This window comes from Pterocles gutturalis, unplaced genomic scaffold (genome assembly GCF_000699245.1).
Source record: "Pterocles gutturalis isolate BGI_N339 unplaced genomic scaffold, ASM69924v1 scaffold4163, whole genome shotgun sequence".
In the NCBI taxonomy this organism is placed as follows: Eukaryota; Metazoa; Chordata; class Aves; order Pterocliformes; family Pteroclidae; genus Pterocles; species Pterocles gutturalis.
The window spans coordinates 47,470-58,642 of NW_010120193.1; the positions used below are offsets into that span (position 1 = coordinate 47,470).

General features: G+C 41.7%; 1 protein-coding gene across 1 annotated transcript; it reads right to left on the reverse strand.

Annotated features, from left to right (window-relative positions):
• Window positions 1-2,170: 2,170 nt before the first annotated feature.
• On the reverse strand, window positions 2,171-9,170 carry LOC104464157 (cytochrome P450 2J2-like; the record flags this gene model as incomplete). Its single annotated transcript, XM_010076793.1, has 5 exons — window positions 2,171-2,349; window positions 3,039-3,180; window positions 3,863-4,050; window positions 6,445-6,586; window positions 8,994-9,170. Coding segments are annotated over 5 exons (828 nt in total), but the record flags the coding sequence as incomplete, so codon positions are not given.
• Window positions 9,171-11,173: the final 2,003 nt, after the last annotated feature.

Sequence of the window (11,173 nt, forward strand, 5' to 3'; positions counted from 1 at the left end):
CCTGACGGAGGAGGCACCATGCAGTCAAGGTTGAGAGAGTTAGCATGGAACATGGGAGAGGCAGCTGGGCTCCTCTCAAAGCTGCTCTCAGCTTTGTTTGCCTTCTGTGGCAACATCAGCCAGGCTTTAAAAGGCTTTGAAAAGCTCAAAAAGACCAGGCTTTCCTAGAACATGAGCTAAAGTGAACCACTTTTAAAATAGGTCAGGCAAGAACAGAAACGCAAAGGCTCTGAAAAGCGTACCTCTTCCATCTCCCCGCTGTGAGCCTCCTCGCCGATACCCTGCTGCTACACCTCATGTGCTGGACTCTCTTCTGCCAGGCATCTGTGCACAACGGATTAAAAATCACCAACGAGCAGTTCCTGTCACAGGTAAACAATAGCGCAACCACGCACAAGTAACTTACCCACTTACTATGCATAGTTTTCCCCTGAAGCATCCCGCATCTCCTCCTGAGCATCCGGACAGGTGGTGTTTATGCCCATTGTTTTGGGTTGTGACATTCCTATGGGTTCAGACAACTCCACCTGCTCCGGCTGCGTACAGGCCTTCCTGGGCCAGCTGCTATCTCAGGCCTATTTATGAGTGTCCCTTTTGGAAGGGTATCTGGGGGAGCATGGGGCCATCAGAAGTGACAGCATCACACAGCAGTGACATTAATGCTTGTAATACTACTGATGTTCCCAGCTTCGTTTTTAAGAAGCAATGACAGCTCCACCATCCCCAGATCACAGCATTTTCTGCTTTGCCTTATCTATCCGCGCACACATGCAAATCCACAGGGACTTTGACACCAGTTTTTAACAGGGCACACAGTTTTCTGTCAAATAAAATGTCAGGATGTGATCTTCCATATTTTCACTAGTGCTATTCTGCCATTTAATTTAATAACAGCTAAATATCAAGTGCTTACTATTTTGATGCCGTGTTCCATCAGCTATTGAATGAGAAATAATGAGACAGTCTAAATCTGTGATTCATGGTAAACTGCCTAAACTAATCTCAGTCACACAGTGGACAACATCTAGTGATAACTGATTTATCAGACAATTGTCTGATTAGCTGTCCTATCCTCTCTCCATGAAATAGGAATATTAATGAGGGACAAGTTCACTTTACAAGTCTTTTCCAGACAAATAAATATATATTCAGCACAGGAACCAATTTTTTCCTTTTCTGCTATTATAGACTCTCATTGAATTTGACCAGTATCGTGTGTATATGACAAGTCTTTGTAGCCTCAGGCATACTGCTGAACTTCTGAGGTGATTAAAAAGTATCTCTGGTATTTTCCACGTATATTTTTCAATTTACCATCAGCTCGAATTACAGCCGGCTCCTCACCCAAACCGCCCCTTGGAAGAGCTCCTTGCAGCTGCCGTAGCAACCACCCAGTGCTGATCCTGACAGGAGTCAGCTCACAGGAGTAAACAGTTTATCTTTTAGAAAGGACTTTCCCAAAATCAACTTGGCTGAATTTTAAAATGTTAAAAGTATCTGCCCTAAAGAAATCCTGTCTGTGAATCTTCACTCTTCACCGAGTTTCAGCCTGCACCTTTTCTCTACTGACTCAAACCAATTATCCTCTGGCAGATCTAAAGATGCTTTATACATATTCTGCTGCATCAAATCTAGAAATTCTCAGTGAACTGTAAGCCATCCATAAATAAAACCAGTTGCTAATTTTTCCTTCATATCTTTTATTAGTGACCACCAACAAAAAGTTGACTGAAATGTTACGAGTGATGACAGGAATATAAAGAGGTTTTTTCCAAGTATGTTTTTCCAAACTCCACTGCTTTTGAAAACAGGAAAACTCTGAGATAATGAATTAATTTTTGAAGTCTGACATTTTGTCATTTGCTCACCAGTGTACCACATTTAAATCTGCCAGGCCAGACAGCAACTGCATAATGCTTTTATGGCTGAGAATGATGGTGTGTTCCAGATCAAAATTTGACCTTTTATTTAAAAAAAAAAAAAAAAATCACCTTCAACAGCAGGTAACAGGCTCTGAACATAATTATCTGCTATAGACAAAAGGTGGCTTTCGGAGCAGAAATTCATATCCAAGATAAAAAAAACCCATTATATGGTCTCAAGATGTACATTCACAAAAGTAAATATGATTGCTTAATAGATGGTCTGTGACATGCTGCACATGTCCACCCTAGCGTGGAATGGCACAAACCCTGTATGGGTGCGGCTGCAGTGTACCCCCCAAAATGGGCTCAGTGTTGATCTTTGTCACGCCCTCAGGGAGCCGGAAGGTGAATGCCCGCAGCAGGTTGGCAAAGAAAATAAAGAGCTCGGTCCTTGCTAGATGCTCCCCCAAACACACACGGTGCCCTGCAGAAGGAATAGGGGAAGGAGAGTGAACAAATTACTCTGACCTCAAAAGCAACCGTATTCATCCTCACACAAAGCAAAAGTATTTTTGCTGAGTCCAGAATTTCTGTAAGACTTAATGCAATCAATGATACAAAACTTCATGTAATCCTGCCTTTAAAGAAGCCTATCTGCAGATATAGATAACTGTGCGTCCCTTCTGCTCTGAGTTTTGCTTCAGTTACTTCAAAAACCTCATCATCATTTGACTGATGACTTTAAAGGAATTTGTTCAATCATGTAAATGAAGAATAAGGACTTGCTCTTCATGGGAGATGTCGTGTTCCAGTTTTGTATGCAGAAAGCACCAGCACAGCTGCTTGCAAGCACTTTCCAAATGTATGTCTGGTGTTGAAATGTGTGCCCTAAATCAATACCCATAATCATTAGCAGAGAATTTCCTTCCAAAAATAAGGCAAGTCAGATATATACGTCTGTTCAGGACATCTCTCTTTTTCCATGTTATTAGTTGTTCAGTAAAACAAATGTTTATATTTGGATTGGGAAAGGTTACTGAAAATAATCATGTTGATTTTATCACTCTTTTCCACAAAGAGGTTTAAAATAAAAGACCAATAGGTTTTTAGTAGACATCTTAATTCTGCAGTCCCAGGTCCAACCATTAATGTTTGTGCTGTCAGTCCATTTACCTATTGAGAATGGTAAAAAGGCTTCTTGGCTCATGAAGTTTCCATCCTTATCTAAGAAGTGACCAGGGTTGAACTGTCGAGGTGTTTCCCACTGCTCTGGGTCATACAAAGACGAAGCAATATTTGGAAGAACGATGGTGCCCTGAAAGGAGAAAAACACTCGCTCAGTTCTGGCTGTCAATCCTGCCCCAGCAGTCAGAACCGGCTCGGTGAGACCAGCGTTAGCTTACTTTCAGAGTTCAGTACGCTGGTAGGTTCATTTCCCCAGTAGGAACTGTGAGGAACATGAAGTCGTTTTGTTTCAGAATGTCAGTCCAAACCTGACAGTGAAAGGGGCCATATCAGTAGAAACTAACATCTTGATTTACACTAAACTCATTTTCACTTCTAAAATTAGAAGCTTCTGTGATTTAGTCTCTTTGACGAAAACTAGTTGCAAACTTTCATGCTTTTCCCTGGATCTTTTACAGGCTTTCTGCAGGCAAAAAATCAGTCAGAAATATTTCCAATGCCTTATCAGCACAAATCAATCACAATATCCTTCAGTATCAACCTCTAAGGTTTTGTCGTCATTGGTTTGTAGAAACATTTGCTAAAATCCCCTTTTCCATCCAGGGGCATCTTTCACTACTGATAACTCTCTCCCAAGAGCTGCGTCACTCACATCAGCCTGGCGGATGGTTTCTTGTCCCTGTTCCCATCCAGGCTATAACCCAGAGGTATCCAACCCCACTGCTGTTGAGAAGATGACCTTGGCACAAACAGATTTTAATCTGCACCTTGTTCTATTGATGCAGGAAAGGTCTGTGAAACTGTGTCTGTACCTTTTTGAGGTGAAAGCCGAGCATTGTAGTGTTCCTCACACACACTCTGGGCATGCCAACCGAGATAATGTTGCTGAAGCGCTGAACCTCATGAACCACAGCATTTGTGTAGGGCAGTTCTCTCCGATCCTCATAGCAGATTAACTGGGAAGGACCCAGAACAGCATCCAGCTCCTTCTGGACTTTCTCTGAAATTCACCGGAATGGAAAAAAGTGTCAAGTATTTTCACTGATTCCATTTTCAAAGACATTTCCCATTTAGAAATATGAGGACAACAACAAAATTAATATAAAAATGTAAGTAACTTTTATAAAGAAAATAAAACTAGCAGGGTGTTCCAATAGCTTAAACATACGGGAGCTCTATTTCTGGGTCTGAAGTTATTTGACTGTAAATTAAGAAAAGACATTTGTTGTTCAAAAATTTAAAACTCTTAAAGAGTTGCCCTACTAACCCTTAAATGCAAGAGATAAGTGATTTATCTTTGTGTTTTCCTTTGGCTAGGTGCCTCAGGCACCTGCAGACACTTAGAACCACTGAGCTCACAGCTCTCTGGAATGTAAGCCAGGTGAATCTGGGCCTTAAAAGGCTAATTCCTGTTAAAAGGGAATGGTTCTTATGTAGGACACCTGCTAAGTAAAGCAATGCCAACTAGAACAATGTCCAAATACCTTTAAAAAGTAATGGATCTGCTTCTTGGCACCTGCCTTTTGATCAAGAATAGCATAATTTAAATTACTTATTGGGAGCATTAACAAAAGTATAAAATCTGTTTTGTAAACTTCAAGAGAGGCAGTACACACGCAACAGAAATGTATTGCAGTTTTAACAAATGATCTAGTCTTTTTCCAGGCTCTTTGAAGCAACACTAAGACACAAGGAAGCCCATTCTGTATTGATCATTTTGTGCTCATTCTCATCAAGCCTGCTCAGTGACTGCCAGCAGTCCTTCAAAAACCTGTGTTAGGAAGAACCTGCCAAGAGAGATTTAAGCACCTTACAGAATTTAAAATGTATATCCAGAAAGATTTGTAAGTAAAGTAAATTTCCTTCTATGAAGAGCTATTTTGCAAAATCAAGCATGACTAGGTCAGGATCCAGTAGAATTTGAAGTGTTCAGTCACTGCAAAGGTCTAAATATGCCTCTCTGTTCCAGCAGTTCAGAGAACAAGGAGACCCCAATTCAGGGCTGGTTAGGCAAAAGGCCAAACTTTTCCATACGGTACTCGATGGAACTGCATAACATTGTCACTGGGTATCAACACAGGCAAAAGTATGAATGGGTTAAAAAAGAAGCCACCAATTAAATGAGGACAGATATACTGGTGTCAGTTCATTATGAGAGTCTAGATGCAATGTATGACTCAAGAAGCCTGGGAAGGATCATTCTGCACACACCCTGCTTTCCCAAGCATGTGCAAGGTATTGTACTTAGATAAATAAAGTTATTTAGGTGAGTCAGCACTTTCATAACCTTAATTACATTGCATGATAATAAACATGCAATCACACTAGAGTAAGTAGCTCTCCTTGTCTGACAGCTACAAGTTCATCTATTTTTTCTTATTTTCATCTCTTTCCTCTATTGAAAACCCTGTTCTCCTCTGGGTATTTGCACATGTTCTGCTATCTAACAATGAGATTTCTGTTATCCAGCATCTGATAAGATGAAAGACCATTCTTTCTTTGGTTTTCATTTAGTGCTCTATGAAAGTGATTGATGGGCATTTAAAAGCTAGACTTACAAATAAACTTCTTAACTTACACATAGGTAAAACAAATGAGCCATCAAATTTCCCTCCCAACTGGAGTAATTTCTGTTGCAAGAAGCTCAAATTCGTCACAACATTAAGTTAATCACAAATTAAACAGACAACCAGACACCTTGGGATCATAAATGGACTGATGGACTAAAATAAAATCAAAGTTGCCAACTGATTTAGGTGATTATCTTTACTACTCTTCTGACCTACAGAGCACAAGGAAGGGCAGGACTCCCTGTAGCCCCCATCACTGATTCTCAGCCCATACAAAGCAGAATTGAAGTAAGTTTCCAAAGGGTGACATCCCTACTGTTACACATCAGTTTCTGATTATTTTCAGCCATCAGTCGTGTTTGTGGCTAAGACAGAACCCAGCTTGGTTTGTTGAAGTACCGTCAGCACCTCACCAATGGCTGCAGCAGTGGCCACTGTTCTTCACGCATTATGTGTGCAAACCCTCTGCCTTCCCAAACAGGAACTCCACTCCTCTTACTCCATTGCCTACCCTACCAGAATCTTCATGTCCCCAAAGACCTCAACCCCTCCATCTCAATCAGCCACAACCTTCTGTACGTACGCATCCTTCCCAAACCGTTACCTCTTTCTGGGAACTGCCTTCTGCTTGTGACTGCAGGAAGAGCTTGTACTCAGGCACTCTGCATCTACCAGTGCTGCCTAGCGCAGATCTACTGGCACAAAAAGGTCCATGTGCCACTAGTTACATACCAGTATCTAGGAATAATCTTTGACCCATGAAAATGTTATGATTTGGCTGTTCTATTGCATCAGATATATTTGTGAAGTGCTTATCTACCCACCTTGGATGTCTGGATTTGCCACCATATAGAGCAGCGCCCAGTTCAAAGTAGTGCTTGTTGTCTCTGATCCACCCAAGAAAAGGTCATTTATAGAGTAAACCATGTTGTCTTCATTGTATGTAGACCTAGGTACTTCTCTGGACTGCAAATGATAACAAAAAGTAGAGGTTTATACATGAAAGTTAGAAAAAGCAGAATAGGTTTAAATGTGATTTTATCACTGGTTCCAAGCTGCAGTGTGTTCTGCCTATAGTGCAATATAGAGAGATTGATAAAAAAATATTAGACACCAAAGATGATTACCAATACGAAAAACTAACATTTCACAAATGGACGGGCCATGTTTACTCCACTCTTAATCATGAAGCTAAATCACATGTTCTCCACAGAAAAGGATCATTGGCTTAATCGTGCAAATAGTGGTACATTTAGAATGTTTCATAAGTAAATGTCCCTCTGAAGATGTGCAACAGCATGTCATTCTTCATGCCTCAAGCCACATTCCCTCACTTAGCTTTTCTACCAAGCAATACAGTCACCAGGCAATGAACACTGGGCTGTCAAAAGTCTTAACCTGCGGTATTCAGGCTTCCTCCGCACTACAAGGCCACAATGACTCACGTACAGCTGCTCTGGGGTTTTACAGTTTTCAGTTACATGTGGAAGGACATGTATGTATATGCTGAAACTATGAAAGAACATTGCTATGGTTGGGGGAAATTCATTGTCTAAATCTAGGGAGGTTATGCTCAGGGGTCTTGAACCCTTCTTTTGCCAGTGGAGCAACTGCAAAGTGGAAAGGATGTTTTTCCCCGTTGTAACATCATTTAATCCTTTTATTCCACCCAGCAGAGTCCCAGGAGAGCTTGCTGAAACAGTTTCTGGTCCATTGATGTTCAAGTCTCATAAATCTTAGAACAGCAGTGAAACACTTTAGATGCAGTTAAATGCTTTGGAAGACCAGATGGGTTAATATTGTGCCAGCATCAGAAAATTTAAAACAAGGGGATCCAAGGAACTAGAAGCCAGTTAGGCTGACATCCACCCTGGACATAAAAACATAGCAGCTGATATGGGAATCAATTAATAAAGAATTATGAGCTAGAAATACAAATTAATGTTATTTATTATAATACAGAAAACAGATCTTGGCAAGGAGATCTGATTTGTTCCTTTGATAGAGTTACCAGGTTGGATGATAATGACAATTTTACAGTTGCAATATATTTGGAGTTCCATGAGATAGTTGCTTTTATTCCCCACAATAACAAAGAAATCAAGTGCTATGATGTATTCATAAGACACATGGTAAAAGACTAAAGAGCTGACTGACAGAAACAGATAATAGACATTCTGCCCTGGATGCACGTCTCTCTGGTGTGATCGAGCATGGCAGCAGAGCCAACACAAGAGAGTACACAAGGCAAGCAGTGGTCCAGGACAACAGCCCTGTTTCAGCTGTGCCAGGAGGTGCTGGCACTTAGAGCCTGACGAGGTTGTGGTGCCCTTTGTTGCTGCAACCAGCATATGACCAATGTGGAAGAGGCGCTGGATGTCCCTGCAGGTAAGCACTGCCACCCAGCAGCAGCAGTCACCACCCACTTCTCAAGGGGCTGCAAGGATAAGTACCTCCCACCCTGGATATCTTGTTTGGCTCTCTGAGCCACTTTTGCCTTGTCACACCCCAGTAACACCAGTCTCATCTTGTCACTTCCTCCCCTTTATTCTTCTTCTTCCTAGCACCAAGCAGCACAGGAGGAGGAATATGGCCTAACTGCAGTGGAGAAGAGAAGAAAGGAAGAGTAATTAAGCGGAGGTAGAAGAAGTCCCAGAGGGGAAAGGCAGCTGCTAGCCCAGGGATTAGGGAGGAGATCCAGTTCCCAAGAGATTCAGACAAAGAAGTGATCCTGGTAAGGTCTAGAAAAGGGAGGGATATGTGTTCCCACTCACAGCTTATGCAAGCCTCCTACAGCCTTTCAAAACCCTACGGATTCCCACCTACCTCGACTATGCCTACCTGCCCAAAATGCCCTTATTTGTCCCAGTTCCATTTGTCTGCTTGAAACTTCACTGACCCTGGCACTCTCCTCTTCTCCAGCCTTATCTGAAGCTCCACTGACTCCTAGATTATTTCCCCACAAAATGCTCTCAAAACCCAACTGTCCTCTTGCAGCAACCTCTCTTGACAAACCCTTACCAGCCAAATTCTCTATCTGGAAAATCCCATTCTGTTTCCCCAAAACCTTCCCAGTTCTCTTGTGATCCACTTAGAAATTCAGTATTCTTTCCTGGAGGCCTTAAATAATTTTGTAACTTGTGCCAATGAGAAAAAATGCCATGTATTAACCTGCCCTTTAATGAAAGGATTGCAAGGTGCTGTGGCATATTGGTAATTAGAAAGGATTTAGCAAGTCCCTGGTTACTGGATTCACATTAGGATGTCAGTGAAAGGTAAGAGATTGTGACAGAAGGGCTCAGACTGGATGATTTAATAGTCCATTTCACCTGATTACCCATGAACATTATGATCAGGCAGAACAAATACTTACTTTTTCAATGTGATCCAGGTAAAAGTCGATGAAATCCTGCAGTTCGTCTGGTTTCCCACGCTCCACGTGCATTCTGATCTCTCTCTTTGTAAAGGAGCTCAGGACATCATAGCAAGCCAACGCCTTCTGATGCGGACCAGGGAGACGGCACATCAGCCAGGGGAAGATTTCATACAGCTGCAGGAGTGACACACAAGAGGTACCACAAAATCTCTATCCCTAGAAAATGCATTTTAGGCCTACTAAATCAAAAAGAGAAGGTAATGTTTATGTTAGCATGTGGCTTTGGCATCATTAGTAAAATATTCTGACAAAGGCCATGCTTATGTTTTCAAGTTGTGAAACAGAACACTATATAATTTCTCTCTGTGTTGCTGGTAAGATTCAGAGTTCCACAGGCTTTCAGCTCAACCACAAGCCAAATTAGAATGATTATAATTAGAATGAACTGTATTCATTTATTCAATTATTCAGTACATGTATTCAATTACAAGGAACTGTATTCAGATATTTAGAAAGGGAGATCCTGCCCTCCAGTGGAGAATACCAGGAAGGAAGAAGCAAAGCCATTGCAAACTTCTCACCAGGATGCACAAAAGCAGTTGACAAAACCCAAAGCAAGGGCCAGCTACGAGTGGCTGGTATACAACCTTGGTAATCCCACAAAGCACACTCTACATTATCGAGCTCTCAAGTGTCCTCAATAAAACCTGAAACATCTGAAACATGGAAAAGCTGAGAAACAGCTACCTGACATTTTTGACTGCTTTTCCCTAGAAAAGAAGGGGTTAGTGGACACAACCAGATTAATTTTATCCTTCTCTCTTACTGTTTGGGAAAATCTGGCCTAAGAATAGCTGCTTTCTCCTATTCTGATAGCTAGACAGTTCATTCTGATTTTCAGCCTATATTTATGCCTGGGTAATCTGTATACACTGTTTTTCTATCTGCAGTATATTTTCTCTTCACAGTTCTTTTCCTGCTCAAAACATAATCTCATGGTTTATTTATCAGCAGAAGTTCTGTCTTTTCTCAGTCTTCATTTTGCTGAGCTCTTCTCATATTCTCCTAATTATACCACAGAAAGCACATTATTAAGTGTTCACTGCAGTCTGGCTGTATTGGACAGACTATACTTCTGCATTTTTGGAAAATCAGTTCTTATTGTCAGACATCCAATTATCAATTAATCATTGCCTTGTCACAGAAAGGTAGTAGTCCAGCCCTTGGTAAATCCACATAGACCTCCATATCCTTTCTGTTTAGTTCCATCTCTGGTATCTTTTTTTCCTTCAACATCTGTTCCAGAAGCCTTACATACAACTGAGGTCTGACTAACCAAATGTGGCTGCTCAGATTACACGCATTCCTACTCGCAAATGCCTTCACCTTCTGGCTACTATGGCACCCTAACTGTCAGTGGAATTTAGCTGTCAATGTTCAGCTCATCTGCCTTCCTGGCTACCAGTCCTGCCAAAACTCCTCCTCCATTTCTGGAAGGGCCCAGTCCCCAGCATTCTCCTGTTCAGTGCCTGCCAGCATGGAATCCAGTTAAGAAATGGGGATGTGGACACAGCAATGTCCACTTTTTACATCATACTGAGTACCCTTTGCATCCAGGAAGTGGGGAGATCACAGCCCTCCCTCTGGAATGGTCTGAACCCCTGTTCATATTTCCCAGAACAGTATCTCATTCATTGGACTAAAGCAAAGCTAGGATAGGAAGGAGAGAAGAAAAGGAGGTATATTCTCGATCCCACAAACAGGTCTCTCCTGCCACCACTACACAGAACTTACAGGACCAAAGTTAGGCTGAGCGAAAGGGAACCTGATCATAACTCAGTGAGAAGAACGCTCCATGGGATGCGGGGGAAACCTGTGTGTTACAGGGATTGTTTATGTGTTTTACATTAAGAAGTTACTCCATAAGATGACTCTCATAAGAGCGCTAATAGTTTTGATTGCCAACCTTAACGGTGTATTTGCTAGCTTAGCATCTCCTGTCTCCTGCTGCCTGCATCTAGAGCTGCTCCTCACTCAGTGGGATTTCTGTGGGAAGTCTTCAACTCTCCACTTACAGACGAAATGGAGATAAGTAGCCACAGGCAAAACACTTAGGTCTTTGAATCATTCTTCTCTCTACTGACTGCATGTAAAACAGTGTCTAAATCTGGAACATG